This window comes from Lates calcarifer, linkage group LG2 (assembly GCF_001640805.2).
Source record: "Lates calcarifer isolate ASB-BC8 linkage group LG2, TLL_Latcal_v3, whole genome shotgun sequence".
In the NCBI taxonomy this organism is placed as follows: domain Eukaryota; kingdom Metazoa; phylum Chordata; class Actinopteri; family Centropomidae; genus Lates; species Lates calcarifer.
In genome coordinates, this window is record NC_066834.1 from 1607408 (window position 1) to 1632143 (window position 24736).

Sequence of the window (24736 nt, forward strand, 5' to 3'; positions counted from 1 at the left end):
CATTGCAAAATGAAAGAATGTCTTTATTACAGTCTTATCACATAAGACTTGTGAGTTTACTCATTTGAGTTTCAATTTCAAAACTGCGTACACTCGAACACGTCTGCTTCCCTGCAGGGAAGTATATTTTGGGCTCTCAGTTGCAGTCATCCTGTAATTCTTCCTTATCTGTCTCGTGCTCAGCTATCCATACATCCCTATTCTGCCCTCACGGCTGCTGGAGGTCCTGAGCTCGCCCACTCCCTTCATCATCGGAGTGCACTCCATGTTTCAGAGTGAAATCCAGGATCTGGTGAGTGTGGATGTGTCACATGGATCCTGTAATCTCTGTCACTTGCGTGCAGAACTCGAAGATCATAAATTGTGTTTCCAAACACCTGTGAATCATTAACAGATATTGGAGTCTTTTAGGGTTTATTTTAATATCCCTAAAAGTGATAAGGCATCATGACATCTTAGGATTTGTTCTTTCTGCTGATGACGAGGGTTTTCGTTTAATCATCTCTTTGGTTTCAGGAAGTTTTTAATCATGAAGATTAAGTGACCTGCCGTTTAACAAGATGTTTATTTAGCTGGTTTTGGCTGAACATCGTCTCAGCCTCACAGTCCTCTCCTCCAGCTGCAACCACAACCTGACCTGTCTGTGTTTTCATGTGTGTTCACCAGTTGGATGTTATCATCGCTGACCTGGATGGAGGAACGATAAAGATTCCTGAGTGTATCCACTTGTCCCTGCTCCCTGAACCTCTGTTGAACCAAACGCAGACTTCCCTGTCTCTGGTAAACACAAACACACACGAAAAAACTTAAAACACCAAAAAGATGAATCACAGTGCGTCTTTGTTTAGCATCTGTTGTACGTGACAAACACATTAAGGTATAACATAAGGTATTTACTGGATTCTTACACTCAGAGTTTCTCAGTTACAGCTGGGGAAGTTCTTGTTTTAGATTCTTAATAACATCGTCTCTGATGTGCTGAATCATCTGGTTACTCCTCATTCACTGACGTTGCTGTTGCTGTTATTAAAATCATAAATGAAAACAAACTAATGATCTGGAGGTGAATTCATTCCCAGGTTTTGCATCCTGATCTGGAGATAGCAGACAATGCGTTCCCTCCGCCTCGCACTGCACCCTCCAACCTCAAGCTGTTGGTAAGTCACATGCCCCCCCCTTCATTCATGATCCTCGGGGTGTTTCATTCAAAGGAGTGATGTCCTCCCCCCCGGTAACCCATTACCCCCCCCAGACTATTAACGATGTCTGTTGCATGATTAACTTATTAGACTGTAAATGTGGCATGGCTATGTGCTGAGTCATGTTTGTGTGTGTGTGTATTTGTGTGTGTGTTCCAGGATAAGGAGGTGAGGGCCGTCTTCCTCAGGCTGTTTGCACAACTCTTCCAGGGCTACAGGTCCTGTCTGCAGCTCATCCGCATTCATTCTGAACCTGTTATTCATTTTCACAAGGTAAGGTAACCACATAATGGAATTCCCGCTGTTGAAATTCAGCTTTTGCCAAAACCTTATTTTCCAATATTTGACCTCAGATTAAACTCTGAAGCAATTGCTCTTCAGTAAACACATTGTTCTTTAAATCTGCCAAGAATGTTTTAGGCAGAGTCCAGCAGTGAGTGTGGAGTTACATGCGAGGACCTGACAGATAAACCTGTCAGGGGTGTGTAGAGTGTGTGAGTTTGCCTCTTGTTTTAAATGTTTTACAGAGACTCTTCCGTGATGCTATCCTTTTGTTTATGCGAGCTTCGGACACAGTCCTGTAACCTTGGGCACAGCCCGGCAGTGAGCCATATGAAACGTATTAGGTTTACATTTTTGTTTTGTGCCGGGGTTTTTGTTTGTTCGTGTCTGTGGTGTCTCCGTGGTAACCCCTGAGCACATCATCCTTAAAGTACCCCACATGGATCACATTATAAACAAAAAGCTCTGCTCAGTCGCATGGAATCACTGAGTGGAGGAGGTTTGAGTGAACTGTGTTTTATCTCCTCTACCCACAAGCACAAATAATTATGCGTAAAGTAAATTAAATTCATTTGCATGTAGTCATTTATTACTAGATTTATTTCCCCTTTTGCACATGCTGTTGTCCATGATTTCAGCAGTGAGAGATGCTGCTCTCAGGCCCCTTGCAGAGATACTTTTGAAGATTTTGTAATCTCATTCTAAAAATGGCTGCGATCACTCTGCTTGTTTTCCAGTCCACAGTATATCTGTACAATCAGCATTACATTGCTCCCATCTGTGCGGAATTGTAACGACTCTAATTCTGACATTATCCAGACTGCCTTCCTGGGCCAGCGAGGCCTCATCGAGAATGATTTCCTGACCAAGGTTTTGGATGGCATGGCCTTCGCTGGCTTTGTCTCAGAGAGAGGTCCGCCTTACAGAGCCTGTGATCTCTTTGATGAGGTACTGTATCATGATCCTCCACTTAAAGCTGAACTTTACCACCCTTTACTCTTTAGACATCGTTTTAACGTGCGGTCGATCTGTGTGTGATAACCTGGTTGTGTGCAGGAACACTCTGCACCAGTAAAACCTCTCGTTTTGTTGTTTTCTTTGTTTGTTTGTTTGTTGGTTGGTTGTGTGTTCTGTAGCTGGTGGCCTTAGACGTTGACATCTTTAAGGAAGAAGAGGTCAACCCTGCCAAACTGCAGAAGCACATCAGGGATCTGTCAGAGCAGCTGTACAGAAATGTAAGTCTTACTGCAGATAACTGCGACTGCGTCTCCTCTGCTGCACCGTGCAGAGCAGATGTCCTCATTTTAGCATGCTCTCCCATGTGTTTCACTTTGTATCCACTGTGTATATATATACAGCTGTGAATCCTTCTAATCTGTGTCGTTCCCTGGTGGATGTTTTGTAGGAGAACCCGAACCCCCACATGGCATTCCAGAAAGTGCCTCGGCCGTCGGAGGGATCCCATCTGCGCGTGCACCAGGTACCCTTCCCCCTGCTGGCTGACGAAAAGGTGGAGAAGCTGCTGCAGGAGGGCGTGGCAAAACACAGCAGCGCGCCTCCGTCTGTACGACCTGAGAGGAAGTGTGTTGTACCAGCCGGGCCGCCCGTCGGTACGTCCACGTACACATGCATCTTTGACTGAGAGTGCATCTGATGTTTGCAGCAGCTGCACTGATTCCTCTCCTCTCCTGTCTCTCTGTGTCCCAGTGTCCATTATGGGTAAGACTGGCTCCGTGTTTAACAGCGCTCGCAGGCTGGAGGTGGTGCGGAGCTGCATTTCCTTCATCTTTGACAACAAGACCCTGGAGACTGAGAAGGTGATGCAGTGTCTCTCATCAGGGGAACTAATCAACCTCTAAACAAGCTCATTAACCAGAGGCATCTGTCCTGTGTGATGCACCTCCAACACGTTATGGAGCTGTACATCCCTCCTCACACACACTCACACACACACACACAGAGCTGTTACTAATCTGTTCCTGTCACTTTGGTTCACCTCTTTAAGCGTCTACACAAAGACTCGAGTTTCCCTCCATATGTATGTGAGGTCCTAGGTGAACTCTGGCCAGTATGAATCCAATGTTTAAAACGGGAAGGTTGCCAATGACTTATGTATCCCTGTGGCTTCATATAGGAGTTATATAATCCAGGCCTGCATCTCATCGCAAATGTAAGAATGCATACCATGCATCCTCTGAACGTCCCGTGAGCCTGTAAATCCCCCATTAACCACACAGCAGGTCTGAGAGGCTGGAGGACGGTGTTGGTACATAATGTTACTATGAGGGTCTGTGGAACAATCAGGGAACAATCACAAATTATTGATTATCTTCTCTGTCTCTAATCGGCCTCTTGTTTCAGGTCTTTCGCCTCGTTTTATTTATTTCTCTGCCTGTTCCTGAACAGACGCTGCCGGCCGCTCTGCGAGCTCTGAAAGGTAAAGCAGCTCGTCAGTGTCTGACCGAGGAGCTGAGTCTTCACGTTCAGCAGAACCGCGCCATACTGGACCACCAACAGTTTGACTACATCATCCGTATGATGAACTGCGCCCTGCAGGTGAGGAGCTGTTACAGGCACCTGATGGGACACGTGCACACAGCACAGAGAGGCAAATTACAATTAGGCAGTTACATTATATAAAAGTAATCAACTAATCTATCAAAAATTACTCAACAATAACTTTGATAATCAGCTGATTGTTCAAGTCATTTTTCATCTGTCTCCTCTTAGTTTCTGACATTTGGTCGACTGAATAATCAACTGATTAAATGAATAACTAATAAACAATAATTCTCTCAGACAACTGATTATCTGCTGATAAAACAGCTGACTTAAAACTTTATCTACATTTTAAACTTAAAAAAATATTATTATTATAATTTTTATTTTGCTCCAAACAGTAATTTGACCTTAACTGTTGTTATTCAGCCAAACTGTGAAAACTCATTTCAGACTTACAGGTTAAATATAACAACAATAGATAAATATATTATTATAAATATTGTTAAAAAGATTTGCAGATATCTTTATCTCAGGCTTCTCAGACCAATCTTAGGAATTAATTAAAACAATCACAAACTAAAAACGAGGGCTTCTCCCAACTTTTATGAGAAAAATATATTTTTATTACAGATTTTGATCTAAAAAAGCCTAAAAACCTAAAACTGATGCCGTAGTTCACTGACTAGTTGAATATGGAAATGTTTTAATGTTTAACTTGTACCCACAGTTTTCAGTAGACGTCAGTTTTTATGAGTCGGCTGGTTCTGATTAAGTAAAGGTGGTGTTAAAGTGGAGCAGTAGTCCACATCACCTGTGAAGCTCAAACCGACCTTTTCCTTTATTCTGAAGTGTGTCCTCGTTTACAGCAGCAGTGTTTCTGGTTGTTTATCAGAGTCTCTTTGTCTCTTCCTGGTGCCCTCGTGCCTCAGCTACTTGTCAGAGTGAGTAAGTAATGTGTTTCTGTGTAGCTCATAAAGAGTTAGTCAGGCTTCACTCAACCAGAGCAGCCGGATCTTTATTGGTAGTTCCTCATGTTTTATTGCCTTGAATCAGCCGTTTCCAGGGATTTTAATAATTTTAAGCAGTCCTCGCAGAGTGCAGCTTTTATGGAGTGACTTCAGATTCCAGTCATTCCTTTTCTACCCCCCCCAAATGATAGAAAGCCAGTTAATCCCACCATCTGCCTCCGGCCAGGGACACACAAGGTCGTCTGACGTGTCATTTACACCACATTTATACAGCAGGTCAAAATGAAACCAAGTGCAGCAAACACATGGTCGACACGACAAAGCTACTCAGATTTATTTATGTTTTCACAAACGTTCAGGAGGATTCTGTCCTGCTGTGCAGTGTCTTCATTTCTGCTCTGACAGTAATTTTGATGATTTGCATTTGTTGAAAAGTTGTTATCTGATCTTTTTTGCACTGAAATGAGATCCTGATGTGTTAGCTTTTCTTGGATCCTGATTAGTTTTTGAGGGTTTGTTTTGTTTTGTGATTGAACTTTAACATGAAATGATGAACAGTGCAGCAAACCTCCCTGCAGGAATCTGGAGGAGAGAAATATGAAATCCATGATTCTAGTTTTACAGTTTTACAGTCCTTATTTTGTCAAGGACAGAGTCCATTAAAAAAAACACAGGTAATTGTCGTTCACATCTGGAAAAATGCAGATGTGATCTGTTCTTTTTCTGCTGGTAAACCTACACTGGGGGGTCATTTCATTTGATCTGTTCATCAAGTTGACTTCCTTGATTTTCTTTGGCGTGCTGCTGAAAAACCGATGATCCACAGCCACACGAGGAAAGAAGTTCTAATTTCACACATGGAGAAGAGACTTGATGTGCAGAGATAGTCAGGCTGTCTCTCATGGCTTCATGTTTGTTTGTTCTTTTAGATTTTATTGTGTATGTTTGTCATTTCTGCTCTTAGTTAAAGATGGAAGCCAAGCATTTGTTCCTGGCTTTCATTTCTTATTCTCAGTTGAGCTGTGAGGGATTAGTCTCGGACGAGCTGTGAAAGGAATATAAATAGTAAATTGCTGGGCCAGTAATTACTTTCATATTCTGCACTCTGCCCTTTCTTTCAACGCCCAGCCACGCAAGGACCCCAAAATGATATTACAGAAATCGTGCACCACGGCCAGAAGTTGTGTGTGTGGGTGTGTGTGTGTTTGTTGAGTGCCTAACAAAGCCAGCGTGATCTCCTCTGTAAAAAATGTTGCTCGCTCTGTGTACAATGACAGCATGATGCCTCATTAGGATTTTTGGCATTCGTGTTGATGTGACACATTGATTTGCAATGACATCATCATTACGAGGCCAATTACAACGTTTATCATTTAACTGTCAACTTCAAGCTCAGTGACATTTCTGTTGTCTGGTTACAATCAGGCTTCTCCTTTGGAAGGTTTGCAGAGGAGCTGCAGGAAGAGGCCGTTCAGCAGGTCAGAGGTCAGGACGTTAGAATCAGACCGTACTGTACCCTGTCAGTACTCGCTCATTTGTTTTTCTTTCTTTACGTTTTTTTTTTCCCTAATTGACAAAACAATGTTGATAGATTGTGTGGAATGAGTTGATATGGTCCAAAAGTTTACAGTGACGCATTTTTCCTGTTAAAACATCTGTTGTAATCCTTATCTGAGCCGTTTTTCTGCCATGAATCACGCACAGTAACGACCATCATTAAGGCATTTCAGTTAATTGCACATTTCTTTGTGTGTGTGTGTGTGTGTGTGTGTGTGTGCAGTGGTCAGTGCTCCAGCTTTTTAGAAGTGAATGTTGCGCAAGCCATGTGGGGGAATGAGCCCTGCTGTGGATGTATCCTGGCATCCCAACCATTTCCTGTCAGATAGGATTATGAGCCCTCTGCGCTCCGCTCTCTCATGGCCGAGGGCCTCATGATGGTGCTCGAAAACACACTCTGAATGGCAGTTTACTGTGAGAGGGGATTAGGGCGGGAGGTCCATGGGAAGCGGCTGCAACGGCACGGAGTCCATGAGTCCTGCGTGATCCTGCGCTCGACCGTGTGACGTGGAGCAGAGTGCAGGAGCGCACGTTACACACAGATGTTGTTGGAAAAGTATGAGGCTCTTAATCTGACTGTCCTGTCTGAATATCAGACTGCTACCCTCTGCCCGCCACCGCTTAATCTCTTTGACCATCTCTTTAACAGCGAATAGATGACTTCATTTTTACATTATTTAGATCATAAATTAGTCTCTTGCTGTGAGAACATGGCCCTTGTCCCTGCCTTTGTGGCCTTGATGGGCTGCCTTACGTAATACGGTCAGTGGGAATCTGTGCTGGGTATCATTCCCATGTTCACATAGCTGTTCAGATGACTCTCCAGGACGTCCACCAGCAGCACGGCCAGGTAAACATCTGCATTAATCAGATTTCATGCTTCCAGTGTGGAATCTCCGTTTGTTGGCACCGGGGTCAACTATGTGGTTTATTCCTCTTCCTATTAGTGATTCCAGCTTCCATTAACAGTAACAGAATGAGTTAAGAATTTGTCTGTAACCACTCAAGTCTCATAAAAGCATGCCATAGGTGTCAGCTCTCCTCACGGCTTTCCTGGAAAGTGCTAACGTCTCTGAAACACACAGGAAGCTGCTGTTTGTTCACATCCTCCGGCCCGACTGTCACGTGCTCAAGCTTCTTGTTTTTGCTTGCTGTATACGTGTCCGCGACCGAGCCGCTGCGTTAGTCATCGTTAGACATTGTAGCTCCTGCAGCTTCAAGAATGAGGGGAAAACATGGTGAGGCATACAGTAAATAATAGGAGGGAAGGAAGACGGCAGGGTGTCCTCACAAACAGCACCATCCTATCCCTCCATTTTGTCCCCACGATGTGAATCTGCTCGAGTCCTAAATACAACACCTTTACCTCCTGCTGACAGAGTGCAAACAGCTCTGCTCTACTTCTTCTCTGCTGTAGGTTTCGTTTCTTATCTGCTTTGTTAGTTCACCTCCAGAGCTCTTGAGCCGTCACTTAGCCTCTCTGTCTGCTTACAGGAGATTAAGGTGGAGGTTTGTAGGTGATAGTGTGTGTAAACCTGATAATGTCACTTTATGTGAGATATGACGTCTCGACTCAGCCCCTGGACAAAGCTTGTGACGAGGCGTGACTGCAGGCTTTTCACATGTCTGTCGTCACAAGTTTCTGTTCCAACAAACTGGTGACATGCACCACTGAACTTCACCCTTTGCATTTGAATAAGGCTGCTTTGTTGCATTTCCACTTGTTGTTCTATTTTGACTGGGGGTCCGTGAACTCCTGTGACCCGCAGCATTGTTAAGGATGCTGGTAAACAATGCGCTGGTGCCGCTCCAAGCTGGAACATTTCACCGCAGCCCAAATAACTGCAAAGAAAAACACTAGCGACAAGAAAAATAAAACAGAAACTATGTTGCTCAGTCGACAGGGGGCCAGGCTTTCATGTGTAGAACTTGTGTTTTGCATTTTCTCCCCTCTCTGCATTCTTGAGTGTGTTTTTTTTCTTTTTCTTCGAGGAATGGCGGTAATAGAGGCCCCCATTGCAGGCCACTATCAGAAAGTGCAGCATTCTTTTCCCCTTTATCTCTCCCCCTGCGAAATTAAAGACCCTGATAGTGTGTTGCATACTTTAAAAGAAAAAACTCTTTTCATCTTCACGTGAAAGAGAAACTTGGTAAAGAAAGAAAGTTTGGGATTTACTTATTTTCTGGGATATGAGCTGTGGCACCAAGTCAGAATCAGTGTTGTTTTACTTTGAGTTTCCTCCGGCCAGTTCAACAAATAAATCCCAACAAAGCTTCCCAGAGATAAGTACCAATTTCCTGCGAATCAAGTGCTTTTAAGCCTAACTCGTGTCCTTTTCTCTTATTCTCCTTTTCACATCATTCTCTGTGATCTCAGTAGGAAAAGTTTAGTTTGGGCCCCTAAGTCCCCCGCTCTAAGCCTCTTAATGTACTATTCATCTTTATACCGTTCTCCTGAAAGCGCCGCCCCTCTGACCTGAAACAATCCCAAACACAAAGACACTTTGGCGTGGTGTGTAAATGTCAAAGAGGGAATATTTTCAACTATTCCCTGATTTAAAAAACAAAATAAAAAAGAGAATTAAATTTGCTTTCTGGCTGGTCGTGGCCGTTTGATAAATGGACACAGCGTTTTATGGCCAAAACGAGTGGATTTTATGCAGCGTCTTGCCATTTTCTTGAATGAGACTTGTATGGCAATCTAGTTCAGGAATGCAAAACATAAAATTACCAATAAATTGAAGACTGGAACACTCTGACAATTGTGTCAGGGCAGAGATTATATAAGACTATTGAAAGCATATGTCCTAATAGTGGAGCAGAGCAGAGCGAGTGGGTTTTGCAGATCTTTTGTTTTTTGAGCATCGCCTTGACATTTAACAAGACAGAGTCTTTATGTAACAGGAAGTTACGTGTGCCAAAGACTCATTGCCAGTGTTTTTTCCCCAGATCACACCTCTGCTAATTCACAGCATCATATGCAGAGAGAGCCGCAGTTTCTCCCTCTAACTTCTCATTTCAAAACAGATTCAGTACTAAAGTGGTTCTTCTTTAAGTTTCCAAAGATGCAGCAGAGCTCCCGCTCTGGTTCCAGTGTGTGTTTGCCCTCTCTGTTGGAAACCAGTGCTGCTTACTTTGGGGCTGCAGTGAAGAGGTGTCCACAGAGCTGTGTAACACGTCTCCTGCAGCGTCCTGCCCCGTCCTCACTTCTCCCCTGTTGTTTGGCCCACAGGACTGCTCCAGCTCTGAGGAGTTCACCATGGCTGCTGCGCTGCTGCCTCTGTCAACGGCCTTCTACAGGGTAAGGAAACACACTGAAAACAAGGATGTATGTGAGTTCAGCTTGATGCTTCTGTTCCTCTTACTTTCAGTTTAATCAATAAACCTAAAAATACATGTATTTCTCCTTCAGCCACAGTGGTTTCTAGTCATGCACAGACTGTGGTTTGAGCTGCTGATTACATTTTTCTTTTTAGCTGCTCAAAACATTGACAAATGATCTCTGAAAAGTCAACAGGCGACGTGTCTTTCCAGGGAAAATGCCCAAGTTACTCAGGATAATTCTCAACAGGCAGCAGTGACTCTCTGGCCACAAATCCAAGCAGCTGTCTCTGTTCGCCTTCAAGTCCATGTCCACACTGAAAACCATCTGCAGACCTCACTGTGGACAGTTTTCTGTTGAACACAGAGGCAGGTCTGACTGATGATACACTGATATGAAGTTAACAGGAGGTTGCAGGCAGCTCTCTCGACCTCTGACCTTTTCTGATCCCAGAGCAGCATGTTAAAACCTCCATAGGGAAGTGTAAAGGACCAGCCGCGGCGTTCGGTTTCCAAACCACATTATCAACACGGGGTAGCTGCCACGCTCACCACAACTATGTCCCCGCGGCTTTATCGTTGCTATGGGAACAGACACAACTGTCCGCACTGGCTCTTTGTCGGGTACCAGCGCCATACCCCGATGGGCCGGACTGGGACCTGGCCCGCTGTCCACCACCACATGACTCATCCAGTTCACATGCCCCAGGCTGATGTAACCCTCTTAGATAAGCCGTATGTGGTGTTTTTCTGGTTCCTCCTCAGGCCCACCAGCACTGAAAATTCATCAGTTATGTCAGAGTTCTTTAAGTCGGTGCGTGCTTGTTAAAGCATGTAACCAGAATCAACCATCACACAACAATTTCTGTTTCATAAGAATATTCTTTAATCATAATGTATTACACAATGGATAGATCACTCACTGTTTCAGTTTGAGGATTATAAATGATTTGTTGTCTGGCACTGACACCTCATTAGACGAAAGGATATTTGGAGAATGCAACAGATTTTTCCCTGTTCCTCACAGATGATTGGAACTGGTGACAAGCCCGAGCTCTGCCTCACCCACAGGGTGAAAAGTAAAGTGAGGTCAGGAGGGAATCTGCCAAAATTATTTGTAATCTTTGGTTTAGTGGTGCAAAGATCATGCAGTAGAAATGTGAGAAAAACAAAGCTTGGTAATGGAGCATCCCAGCAGCTGTCATCATGGGTGTGGATTGAGAGGCATGCCTGATCCTGACATCTCACAACTGATCCATCACACCCTGGTTCACATGTTCCTCTTCATGTTTAATCGGCTTTTTTCACTGTTATAAAATGTGGCCTGAGATGCTTTGTTTGTTCCATAGATAACATCATGTTTATACCATGTACCACCTCATCTCTCTCCTCCATCCTCAGCCTCAAACCTCCTGTTTCCTGTACATTACAGTAGCTCTGTGCTCTACAAACAGTTTATAAATGATCACCCAGCGCTGTGACAGTCACTGAAAAGAATGTGAGTCACCTGTGTCTTTAAATATTGTTTTTATTACCCAGAAGAACTCAGTGAGACTCTGCTGCCAGTAAAGACCCAGGAAACACTGTTTAGATTATTTTCATTCACTTCAGATGAATTAATTAAACCTGATCTCATATAACTGAACTGACACTGGACATATTTCATCTCCTGTTACTGCCTCACAGACTTGGTGTTTCTCTGTTTCTCGTAAAGACCAGCAGGAATGTAGCAGGTTGTTTGTGCTGCGAATCAAAACTGTATTTCCTGCTCTGACCCACTCGCTGTAAGTGCGTGTTGACATTAATCTTGAAACAGTCTCAGAAGCAGAGCTGGAGGAGTTATCGGCTCATTGATTTTTAGACTTTTCAGTCTAAATTAATTTGAGGATAAATGCCTTTAAGTCTGACGTGTCAGTGTCAGAATCATTTCCAAACATTTTTATCAATAATTCTTGTTTTAATAAGGAAATATTCATGAGAAATAAAGTTGATGTTTTTGCTCTTGTGCACCAAACACAACAAAGACTGCTGGTTTAAGTTCAGCAGTCAGACACTGGTCAAGTCCCTGTTTGGTATTCTTGGCCAGACTTTGTCGAGCCCCCGCTGTGGCACTGTCCCCACGGCCCCGCAGTCTGCAGGTCGTGGAACGTGGGAAGCTGCAGCCGTCTGCTCCCAGAATCTTCTGGATGGAGACAGACTGTGTTTGGTTTTGTTGCTACCCATATGTTGATGCTGAGCAGCTCACGCTATTGACCCACATTCAACTGTTTTTGGATGTTTTACTTTCCCAGTTCTTTGGTTTCTCCTCAGCTCGACCCTTCTCCAACCAGGGCTTTTATGGAACTGTGTTTGATATCCAAGATTTGTTAACATTTCAAATGGAAGGAAATCAGAGCTGATTTGCAAAATATCTCTTGGCCCAGACTCTGCACAGATGGTGTCACTCAGCTGGTGTAGGTAAAGTTTATCTAAAGGCTACACAACCTTTGCACAGTGGCCCTTTGTTAGAGGTGAGACATTCTGTTGTGATTGTCTAATCTGCGGACGGCTCCTCTGGCATTCATTATCTAGAGAGGAGTCGGTTTATCAGGTGAACAGGTGTCACTGACGTTTGGATCTGTTGTTATTCTGCCCTTTGCAGTCGCTCCTGATATTTCTTCTTACATTTGAATGTGTCACCAGAGTAAAAGCCTCTGACTGATGGGGGGAGGGGTGAAAAACCCAAACACCATTCTGGACGACTTGCACAACAAGAGCACTCGAGTGTTATCATTCTTTCAGCTGTAGTTTATGCATGGGGGGGCTCGTTCTGTCAAACTGCTCTCCACCACGTCCTCGTGAAGATGATGTACGAGGTGACCCCTGTGTATCTCGGAGATGTCCAGCTCTTGGCTTACCAATCGATGTTTATTGTTTTGGAACATTTATGTTTTTCGTACATCGTGTTACGGTTTGTTTTACGTGACTGAGCTCTGTAAATACATTTGTTTGAGCGCAGGCTTTTTCATAGTTTCAGTGTGCATATAGTTTTCCTGACTCATGTAGAACAGCAGAAAGCAGGAGATGGATTGTGTACAGGTCAGGCATGCATCCCACAAAAGACTGGTCCAGAAATAATGACCGTTTTAGTATCTACAATTCAGGAATGCGACAAATTCTCCCAAAACACTTGTAAATAATGTTGCTGCCCCAAGGCTGGGGACATATCAGATACATCAGTCTTCACTCAGTGGTCAACATGCAAGTATCCACAGCGCGCACCATCTCTCAGTCTGTTGACGTGTGCGATGCTGCGCGGCCGTCCAGCTGATGTTTGGAGTCTGCAGTCAATCATCCTCTGAACCCTGGGATCACGTCAAGATCCCAGATCCCGATAGCCTCGTTCCTCTGACCTGTGCACAGCATTTTCTCCTCTCCGTCTCCCCTTGTGGTTTTTCTGCTTGTTTTTCACCCTTTCTCCCTCAACTCTGCATTCCTCCTCTTCACCAGTCACATGGACAGATGGGTCTGATACTTGTATACTCCCTCCTTCCCCTTCATCTCCACTTGCTCCTCTCTCTCTTTCTTCCTCCTCCCTTTCCTCTGCTTTCTTCTCTCCTTCCCCGTCCTCCTCCATCACCATCTGTCTTGTGGATGTGTCCGTGTATTATCATATTGGGAAGCGCTGGCCGCGGTCAGAGTGACCTGCACATATCTGACAAGTCAAGAAAAGTACAGCCAGGCCGTGTAAAGACAGCATAGATGGATCACACACGATACACACCCACACAACATCTGCTGCAAAACACATAACAGCCTCCTGTGACAGGTATGACAGCTCTGTCCACAGACAGGGCTGCACTTCGTCTCATCGTGTTTGTCGTTGTTTTAATCGTGACCGTATTTCATTTAGCTCCGTCCTGAAGGTTTAAACCTCTGTGTACACTCATCATGCTTCTCTCCGGTCTAATCCCCATACTCCATTTAAGGCGCTACGCTCATTTGTTCTGACGATAGCAGAGTTAGCACAGTCATCTCTAGAAAACCATTCATCTAACCAAGCTCCCATTAATGTCACCTTAATGCTGCCTCATCATCTGCCAGGCTGCGCTCCTGCACACCACTTCAGGTAATTGATCTGAGCTGCATTTAGTGTGGTGACTGCCCTTTGTTCTGTGTTTACACCTTAAAAAGCCTCAGACCACTGTCTCACATTCTTCTCTATAATTGAGATCTTGTGTATCTGTTTGTTGCTGTCATTAACCAGCAGGATGTTTCAGGCTCTTTGTTTTTCTTTTAAACACCTTGAAAATCTGCTGAACTCAGCGGTGTCACGTTTCATTTCGTAATCTGATATTAGGAGAAGAGCAGCAGCAACACGTCAGAGCATTGTTCAGTTTTTCAAGATGTTTTTCCTCCATCAGGTACAGTTTTACTAAAAGACTCAGTCATGATGAAAGAGTCGAATGGTGGATGTATTAGCTCCCATCAGCAGACCTTCATGTTAGCAGCGCTGTCGGGGCATTAGCTCTGTGTCCTCCCAGCTCTCCTCTCTCTTGGCTCCCGGCCCATCACACTGGGAATAGAGCTGTTTTGGTTCTGTCTGTTATAATTACACTAACCCCTCCAGCTCTCATCCTTCAAAGGAAAACTCTGGAGTGATAATGGAAACCACTGTATTGTGTCAGGCTCGGGGGGGGGATCAGAAGCTGATCTAATAAGAGGCTTGAGTAGATGTGGTCTCCCCTGTCAAGACAGTCCGCTGTTACCCTAACAACAAGCCATGGGTAACGCGGGAAGTCAAGGCTGTCCTCAACAGGAAGAAGGCTGCCTTCAGGAGCAGAGACAGGGAGGCCATGAAGGCAGCACAGCAGGAGGTGAAACATTGTGTGAGGGAAGCTAAGGACAGCTACAGGAGAAAGGTGGAGCAGAAGCTGAGGGAGAACAACATGAGGGAGGTCTGGCAAGGTGTGAAGACCATCACAGGCCACAACACAAAGACCAGAGCCATAGGGGGGACAATGGAGAGGGCGAACGAACTGAATGACTTCTTCAACAGGTTCAACCAGCCCTTGTCCCCCCCACCCCCACCCTCACCGCAGCCATCTCTCCTTCTTCCCTCTACACACCTCCCCACAGACACCACAACACCCCCCTCCTCCTCCCCCACCCCATCACAGTCTCCGCCTCATATCACCACAGACCAGGTCAGAGGACAGCTGAGGAAGCTCCGGCCCAGGAAAGCCGCAGGCCCGGACAAAGTGTGTCCAAGACTGCTGAAGACATGCGCTACAGAACTGGGGGAACCACTACAACGGATCTTCAACCTTAGCCTGCAGCTAGGGAGAGTGCCCACCCTCTGGAAGACATCCTGCATCGTTCCAGTTCCGAAGAAGAACCGGCCCAGCGAGCTGAATGACTTCCGACCGGTGGCACTCACTTCACACCTGATGAAGACGTTGGAGCGGCTCTTCCTTAGCCTCCTCAGACCCCAGGTGCAACATGCCCAGGACCGCCTGCAGTTTGCTTACCAGCAAGGTGTTGGGGTGGAGGATGCCATCCTCTACCTGCTACACAGAGCCCACTCCCACCTGGACAAGGGAAGCGGCACAGTGAGGATTCTCTTCTTGGACTTCTCCAGTGCCTTTAATACCATCCAGCCCCCTATGCTTCGTGACAAACTGAGCAGGATGGGAGTGGACCCCTATCTGGTGGACTGGATCTCCGACTACCTCACTGGCAGGCCACAGTACGTCAGGCTGAAGGACATCACGTCTGACACTGTGGTCAGCAGCACTGGAGCCCCCCAGGGCACAGTGCTGGCCCCTCTTCTCTTCACCCTGTACACCTCGGACTTCTGTTACAACTCGGAGCTGTGTCACATACAGAAGTACGCCGATGACACAGCCATCGTTGGGTGCATCAGGGATGACAGAGAGGAGGAGTATCGGAGACTGGTGGGGGACTTTGCTGCATGGTGCCACACTAACCACCTACAACTCAACACCTCTAAGACGAAGGAGCTGGTCATTGACTTTGGGAGGTCCAGACCAAGACAGCGACCAATCCTGTTAGAGGGAGCTGAGGTGGAGGCTGTGGACTCCTACAAATACCTTGGGCTGTGGTTGGACAATAAACTGGACTGGACAACACACACCAGCCACCTGTATGGAAAGACACAAAGCAGGCTGTACTTCCTAAGGAGACTGCGGTCTTTTAATGTCTGCAGCAAACTGCTGTGGATGTTCTACCAGTCTGTGGTTGCCAGCGTCCTCTTTTACACTGTGGTGTGCTGGGGGAGCAGCATATCAAAAAAGGACACAAACAGACTGGAGAAACTGATCAGGCGGGCCGGCTCTGTGGTCGGCATGAAGTTGGACTCTCTGGTGACGGTGGCAGAGATGAGGACACTGGACAAACTGCTGGATATCATGGACAATACCAGCCACCCTCTGCACACTGTCATCAGCAACCAGAGGAGCCTGTTCAGTGAAAGACTGCTCCTGCCCAAGTGTAGGACCAACAGACTGAAGAACTCCTTTGTCCACCATGCCATCACACTCCACAACTCCTCACTTGGGGGGAGGAGGAGGGAGAGTAGGGTATGGAGGACAGAAGGGAGTGGTAGCCCCCCTTAAAGTGCAATAACCCACCTGGACACTCAAGTAACATACAGTTTCAGCATATCTATATTTATTATTTATGTTAATGCCACACACAGTCCAGTATACTCTGCATATTTATCTTAAATCACCCTCAATCCAATTCTATTTATATTTATATTCTTTCCTATTTTATTTACATCTTCTGCCTGTATTTGCTGCTGGAAATGTAATTTCCCCGAGGGAGTCATCCCAAAGGGATCAATAAAGTCCGTCTAAGTCTAAGTCTAAGTCTGAGTCTGACACGTGGGCCTCAGACTCTGCAGGGAGACGGACGGTTGGTGAGTGATGGTCTGTGCCTGGTCATTTATTGGCACACTGAGCGTCTGGTGTTTTTCGTGGTGCGGTTCTGTTTCTCCAGCATCGCTCTGCGGTGTTTACTGTGCGATTTAAGCAGCGTGGACCAGTGTTAATGCCTTCAGCTGAGCACTGTGTGTTCCCATTAGTAGCTGTTTTTTTTTTTGCAAACAGCAGGTGCTTTACTCTTCAGTCCTCACTAATGAAAAACAACAGCTCTGTTTCCTAATGCATCCAGACGCAGAGGGGAGAGGAAAGAGGGTGGTCTGTCGCTCCATGAGGGGTTGTTATCTGTTAAAAAGTTACGACTCACAGAGAATGATGGATTTCTCTTTAAGTCCCACGGCTGCCTTGTTTTTTGTTTTTCCTACTTCTCCCCAGAATTTTGGCAAACTCCTTTTCAGGGGGCACTGACCATAGCACAGACTCAAATACCCAGCAAGAAAAACCCCACTGTAACTCCGACTGTATGAGGATCCAGTGTGCACTGCAGCGGCAGAGGATACGTTAAGAATAATCAGGGGAAGGAGTAACATAGATGAATGAAAGAGAGACTGTTTAAAGAAGCTTTTAGTTTGTAAAAATCATCTTTATCCACCGTCTGATGTGAAATATTAAAACCCTTCTAGATGTTTTCTTTGTCTTTTCACAGACAAAACAAAATTCAACCTGACATATTTGGAATCACAGGACGCTGTGGGATTTCCACCAGAATTTAAAATAAAGATCAGTGGTTTTGATCAGACTTTGGCTGTGCAGCATGTGTTTGTTCACTGGGGTTGAAGAGGTTATGCGTTTAAAGTTTTAATCTAGTTTGACTCTCTTCCCTCTTCAGACTGTCGGCGTATGTGTGTCAGTACATAAATTTCATTTTAACGTCACTAACATGAAAGGAAATCGCCGTTTTAATCACAATCTAAACTGTAAACAGTAACGCCATCACTGCCGTCACGAAGCTTAACAAATCAGCATCTGGTTTGTATCCGTTGCTACGGGAGACAACAAAAACTGTCAGAGGAACTTGGACGTGAATCACAATGTTTTTTTCCACTTGTGCTTCCCTGCATTTTCTTCTATTTCAGGCATTTCATAAACCTCATCTTCAGCTCACACAGTCGATTAATAAACCTGCTGTGAGGTGCAGTTTCTGATGTTGTGTCTTTACGTCGTCCTGACTCTGTGAACTGCATCTTGTCTCACAGAAACTGGCTGCTGGCGTGAACCAGTTTGCCTACACCTGCATCCAGGACCATCCCATCTGGACCAACCAGCAGTTCTGGGAAGCCACTTTCTACAGCGAGGTCCAGAGCCAGATCCGAGCCCTTTACCTCAACACCCCAGAGGAGAAGGGGGTCATCGCTGCCAGGCTGAAGGTAAGACAGGAAAATATGAGTAAGAATAATGTGAGAATTCAGATGAAGTCTGTTGAACCTTTTTATTTTAAACCCTCAGTTCCAGCCTTTTCGTTTCTGCTGCTCTGTGATATTTAACACAATATTTTTGGGTTTTGGACAAAGCAAAACATTTGAACACGTCACTCTGGGCTTCAGGAGATTGTGAAATATACATTTTAAACAATTTTCCAATCCACATCAGCAAAGCAGGTAAAACTCTAACTCTGTCAGTATAGTCTGTCCAGCCTGGGTCAGGAGAGATAATTACTATATTATCATTATTATGAGTTTGTGTATGATCTTCTTCAGTTAGTAAATATAGAATAGTTTGTCTCTCTGCAGGTCAGCACAATAAAACCAGGCATCACTGAGTCACACACCAAAACAAACCCCCTGTCAGACTCCGTTTACTTTGCCGTCTCCAGGACGTCTCCCCCAGAGTCGAGGAGCAGACGGCCATGGACCTGGCGGCAGAGCAGCTTCGTTGGTGGCCCGGCCTGAGCAAAGAGAAGCAGCAGGAGCTGGTGAAGAACGAGGAGAGCACCGTGTTCAGTCAGGCCATCCACTACGCCAGCCTCATGGTTTACCTGCTGGTGCCTCTGGACACCAGCAAGAACAAGCTGCTGCGCAACGCCCCCGCCACCGACTGGGAGAGCGGCAGCAACAGCATCGTCACAAACAGGTGAGGAGAGCGACAGCAGACGGGTTCAGTCTCAGAGGAAACTCAACGAACGTCTCTCAGATCAAACGTGGAGCAGAGTAGAATCTGAGTTTGGCTTGTTCGGGGTTTGTAAGGTAGAGCGATCAGCCTTATCTGGAGGAAACCTCGAGCTAAGGTTTCATGATCTGGGAGTACATGTACCTCTCTTAATAAGGTGATGATAATAAGTGGGTGGATGTGGCACAGCTCACAGTCTACATGATACCTTCTTATTGAGCCAAATGGAACGCAGCACCTCGCCTGTTTCCGGCCCACCTCCATCCTGTGGGCTCACACTGCTACTGCACAAAACACAGTGAGGCTCATTTACTTCTGTTGGGAAGTTTAAAGCCCTCAGGATGTCTTAAATGGAACTACACTGTACTCACCCAAACCAAACAGTGCAGCAGTCAAAGTGATTTCCCGTGCTCTGCACTGATTGTAGAGGGAAGTAAATCTGGGAAGATCCCCATGTATGTCTCTTCTTAGAATTCAAAGGCTCGCAGCCAAAAAAACCTTCAGGCCTTTAATACTGAATCGTTGGAGGAACACAATGTTAATATTTTAATTTGTGTTATGAGCAGAACTTGAGCTTTATTAAACATATTGTTCTAAATTCATGTTTGATTCCCTAATAGCCACAAGAACACAGTGTTACTGTTTTATCCTCGTTTCTCCTTTTAATGAAATGTCAGAGACGCTGCAGCCAAGAATTTGTTTGTGTGGAAATTTTCTTTTCTCTTCTTCTTTCATTTTTGCCCCAGACTGTTTGTTTCTCACAAAAGACATTTGGATCTCATCACTCGGTATTTGTGCGTCCGGAGGGAAGGTTGCATCACCGTCTCATGTGAAACATTCCTCTTGGCTAATAGAGTCCGAACGATTGATCCAGGCATCAACACTTAGCTCATGTCAGGCTGCAAATCGCTCTCGCTTTCTCTGCTCTTTATGACCGTGCATCTTTAAATCCACTGCTGTCAACACACCAACACTCAGACCTCAGATCAGATGTCCTCCTGGACACGGTGGCTCGGCCTTTCTCATGTTCACCGTGTCACCGTGTGTGTGTGTGTGTGTGTGTGTGTGTGTGTGTGTGTGTTTTACAGCATTGCCGGCAGCGTGGCAGAGAGCTTCGACACAGAGAGCGGGTTTGAGGACTCGGAGAACAGCGACGTGGCCAACTCCGTGGTCAGGTTCATCGCACGCTTCATCGACAAGGTGTGCACAGAGAGCGGGGTCACCCAGGAGCACATCAAGAGCCTGCACAGCATGATCCCAGGTACAGCACGCACAGTGTTCATTCACACTCTGTCGCTGCCCTAATTCCCTCTGTACACAGTAACCAATGGATGTGTGTATTCTCAGCTCAGCGACACCGGCCTCTGAGCCAATTAACTCCTGACACGTTAAATGGCCTTAAAATCTGTAAATACACACTCAGGTTGTAGGAGTGTGTGTGCACGTACATGTGTTTGTGTATTAACTGACCTCAACGTCTGACCCTCAGGCATCGTGGCGATGCAGATGGAGGCTTTAGAGGCAGTTCACAGGGAGAGCAGGAGGTTACCTCCCATTCAGAAGGTGAGTGGTGTCTGACGCTCAGCTGCTGAGACTCCAGTCGTTTTCACTGAATCTAAAGTCAGAAATGTTTTAACTGTGACGTGTACGCACAGCTTCTGAAGCAAGTTAGAAAATCTAATTCACATTTAAATTATAGCTCATTACTAAAACTCAGCCCTGTGATAAAACCTCATTCAGCATTATGTCTGTGTCTGAAATATAGTGCAGTGAGTTCACCGTGTTGTGCTGCTGTCGAATGATTATACCGTATATAGTGGACTCAAAGTATCCCACAATGCATCGCGAAAAGTAGTGAACAACCGATGGTCACTAACCAGGCAACATATCCCATCATGCACTGCGTTCACGCTGTGAGAGAGTCAATCAGTGTGCAGCACATTTCAACAACTTTTTACATGAAACTCAAGAAAGCATCAAGATGATGAGTGAAACAGAAACAGACGTTCAAATACAATTACATCAGTTATTCAGTTTATAGATCAGAAAATAAAAACAAACTAAAACACAGTGAAACAAATAGAATATAAGAATAAAAGTTACGATACAGAAGAATAAATTTATCATAAGTCTCATATTTGATTTAATAGAAGGCAGCAAACTGAATATATATATATATAAAATATATATATATACATGTACAGAAACAACGTCATTAACAGAGAAAACAACCTGAGTGTTTTAATGATGAGCTCGCTGTACAGTCCTCTACACTGAGGACTGGACTCACTACAGAGAGCAGAGAGGGTTTAGACCTGCAGGTTAAATGTCACCTGTACGAGAGGAAGAGGCTCAGCTGACTGTGATAACTGAAGGAGGCCTGGATGGAGTTCAGACACAGCAGCAGCAGCTCCTCAGATCCGCTCCTTCACTGTGAAGGTTCAGACCCAGGTTCAAGTGCAACATTAATAAAAGCTCCTTTGTTCTTTGTGCAGAGTTTTAGCACTTTTTAAAACTATTTTAGCACAGAGTATTTTAGAGATTGTTGTGTTTTACATGCAGATATTTTAGGTAATATTTAATGTATCCATGTCTGTTATTGTTGTCACCTGAATAACTGAACTGAACTATATTACAGCCAAAAATAAGTAGTTAAAGTATAAAACATATAACAAACACTCAGGTAATGTGAGGAGTAGTTTTGTTTTGTTTTTCACTCATATCCTAACTCTTAGTTTTGTCCACATGCTGCTTTGCTGCTAAGTAATGCAGACTGCAGATCTCATCCACTGTTTTCCAGTCATCATCTCACATTGATATTTTACCAGTTGGTCTTCTGGACCCTGCTGTGCTTTATGTCTGCCAGCTCTCGGTAATTCCTCTCACACACCCTTACACACACAGACAAACATCGTGCCAGCGCTGCCTCAGGAGCAACCTGGAGCCCACGGTGAGCAGCAGCTAACTTCTTACACGTTTATGTGTTGGACAAAGCTTCCATCCTGGGCTGCGAGCTGCGAGCTGCATGCCAACAAATACTAAGATGTGTGTAAACAACACTGACTCTGGATTCACGACAAGTCGGAGTAGTAGCAGTAACGGCAGCAATAACACAAAGAGGAAAAACAACGAATACGTTGAAGGTGCAGCTCAAATAAGAAGCCGAGCTCGCAGCAGTAATGAGGTGCAGAGGGACTCTCTTCTCAGCCTGCTGTCCATTCAAGGACGCATTCGAGAAGCTCTTATTGTCTCCAGGCCAGACCTCAACTCCCCCAGGTCGGCTGTAGCCTTAATGGGAAACGCTGTGAATGATCTAATGTCCCTCCCAGTTCGTATTTGTGACAGTGGAACAACTGAGTGTTTCTGTACCGACTGTGGAGGCCAGAAGGAGCTGAGGCAACACAGGGAGCAGCTCACTGTTGTTAGCTGCAGTTCATGCGGCTTTTCTGGAAAAAGAAAGTGTATTTTATAAAAGTCACGTTTCACTCGACATGTTTCCTATTCTTCTTTCTTTAGAAATCTCTGGTTACTACTTCTTTGAAAGTGGGTTTTCACAGAAACTGAGTCCAAAGCCACAGAGAGCATGATGAGCGGTAAAAGAGATGCTGCTGTTTGAAACTCAACATCTCAACATGATTACTGACGATGATGTTAAACAGAGCACATATTACACTTGTTTTACCACCTTTAAGTAACACATGCTCCATTACAGTCGTCTGCGTGTTTAAGGCTCAGAGCTGCTCTGTATCTTCACAGTAACTGTTAATTAGGCATCAGATCAGACGTATGTTCATATGTTTAAATCTTAAAAACATGAAGTGAAAACTAGTGGTTACTCAGTTCAACTGAACAGAACAGCTTTTCCCTGAAAAACAGATCTTCCGTTTCTCTCTGAGGGTTAAAATGGTAAATTGGTCTCTACAGAGGATGAAAGTTAGTTGTTTTTTTTTTTTCAGAATGCTATCTAATTCTCGGTGTGCTTTTGTTTCTGACGTGCATGTGAAGCTTAAACGAGGCCATGCGGCGCTTTGATGTGACGTTAATAATGATGAATTGATTCCCTGGATTTTTTCAAATCTGATTCACTGACGCAAGTGTTTTTGCCGTGTCCCTCATTGTGAGTCTCTAACTGTCAACAAAAAAGCCAAATATTAAAGCGCAGACGTGCAGGTTTGTGCGTATTCGTCTGGTTATAATGTTGTTATGTTTTTTTTTTCCCCATCAGCCAAAGATTCTGCGTCCAGCTCTGCTTCCTGGAGAGGAGCTGGTGTTGGAGGGCCTGCGGGTTCTCCTGGACCCTGACGGCAGAGAGGAGGCCACCGGGGGCCTCCTGGGGGGCCCACACATCCTGCCAGCAGAGGGAGCTCTCTTTCTCACCACATACCGCATCATCTTCAAAGGCATCCCCCACGATCCGCTGGGTAAACGCTGAACCACAGCAACACTGGCTTTCTAAGTCTCAATGAAAAGATGATGATGATGATTTTTCCTGGTCAACAAACATAAAACTTTCAACAAACAATTCGGCCCCAGGTTTTAGAACCATAACATGTTTTTATGCTCAAATCAAATAAAACTGTGTGTCTCTGTTCTCTTGAACCAGAAACTTAAGTAACAGAATGCTCTCTGATCTTTATCAGTCTCCCCTTGTTTCCTGTCACAGCTATCTGTGTCAGTAAGATGCTGCAGCGATCGTATCAGTGATGTGATGCTGGTGTTTGTCCCTGTGTGTGTCCAGTGGGGGAGCAGGCAGTGATCAGAGCTTTCCCAGTGTCCACGTTGACCAAAGAGAAGAAGATCAGCATCCAGAACCAGCTGCAGCAGAACATACAGGAAGGCCTGCAGCTCCGCTCGGCATCATTCCAGGTAAACACTGAAACACGCTCTCACAGCCGTGTAGTCTGGACACATCAGCAGCAATGTTAGATGTTAGAAACCCCATGTTTGTTTTTCATAACATGAGCTTGATTCTTAGAATCAAACTGAAAAGCAATTTTCAGCCAAGCATGTGTTTTTAGTCTTTCTGCTGTAAATGTTTTATGGCTCATTCCGATCTTTTTACTAACACGGATGATGAAAGTGTCCATGTTCTTGCAGTGTAGGTCACTTGGCCTGTGTGGACATCTTCTGTGGACAGTGTGGCTGAGCTTCCTAACTGGAATCTGTGTGTGTGTGTGTGTGGGTGTGTTGTGGAAAATATCCGTGGGCTGTTTTACCGATCTTGTGTTGGCTGTGGAAGCTGCATATCTGCACACTTCAGCAAATGTTTAGGGGGTAAAACAGTGATAAACACTCACATCTAAAGGCAGCTTGAGCTGGGCAGAATTAGAATCAGTGTCAATAATCAGTTTGTCTCTTTCAGCTGATAAAAGTGGCGTTCGATGAGGAGGTGAGTTCAGAGACCGTTGAGATCTTCAGGAAACATCTCCAGAGGATCCGCTACCCACAATCCATCTTCAGCTCCTTTGCATTTGCTGCAGGACAAACAGCACCTCAGCTCATCCTCCCGAAGCAGAAAGAGAGGAACACTGGCTTCAGGTTCGCGGTGCAGCGTGCACATCACTGAGTGCTGATTTTCTGTGTGAATGCTGTTGAAATATTGGTGTAAATAAAAACATGCCTCAGCAGTTTTTCTCCTCTGGAAATGTTGGAAATGTTGAAAGTGCAGACAGTAAATCACGTCTCTGTGCTCCTCACAGAACTCTGTCCAAAACCATCGTCAAAGGAGCAAAGAGGGCCGGAAAGATCACCATGGGCCGTGGTAGCCAGAGCACGCTGAAGAAGAACGACCGCGGCAGCAGAATGACCTGGCACGAAGACGACGACATTTCAAGTGAGGGAAATGACACGTTGACGC

At 45.1% G+C, this 24736-nt stretch overlaps 1 protein-coding gene across 1 annotated transcript in view; it reads left to right on the forward strand.

Annotated features, from left to right (window-relative positions):
- The window catches only part of sbf2 (SET binding factor 2), a 78782-nt gene that overhangs the window by 39774 nt on the left and 14272 nt on the right, over positions 1 to 24736 (forward strand). Inside the window, 18 exon segments of the mRNA XM_018663081.2 lie at positions 184 to 292; positions 667 to 780; positions 1080 to 1157; positions 1359 to 1472; positions 2301 to 2429; positions 2618 to 2716; positions 2887 to 3091; positions 3189 to 3298; positions 3888 to 4037; positions 9741 to 9809; positions 17970 to 18140; positions 18587 to 18843; positions 19968 to 20140; positions 20369 to 20442; positions 23105 to 23300; positions 23618 to 23745; positions 24242 to 24417; positions 24579 to 24712. Of these exon segments, the coding sequence (XP_018518597.1) occupies positions 184 to 292; positions 667 to 780; positions 1080 to 1157; positions 1359 to 1472; positions 2301 to 2429; positions 2618 to 2716; positions 2887 to 3091; positions 3189 to 3298; positions 3888 to 4037; positions 9741 to 9809; positions 17970 to 18140; positions 18587 to 18843; positions 19968 to 20140; positions 20369 to 20442; positions 23105 to 23300; positions 23618 to 23745; positions 24242 to 24417; positions 24579 to 24712 (2486 nt within the window).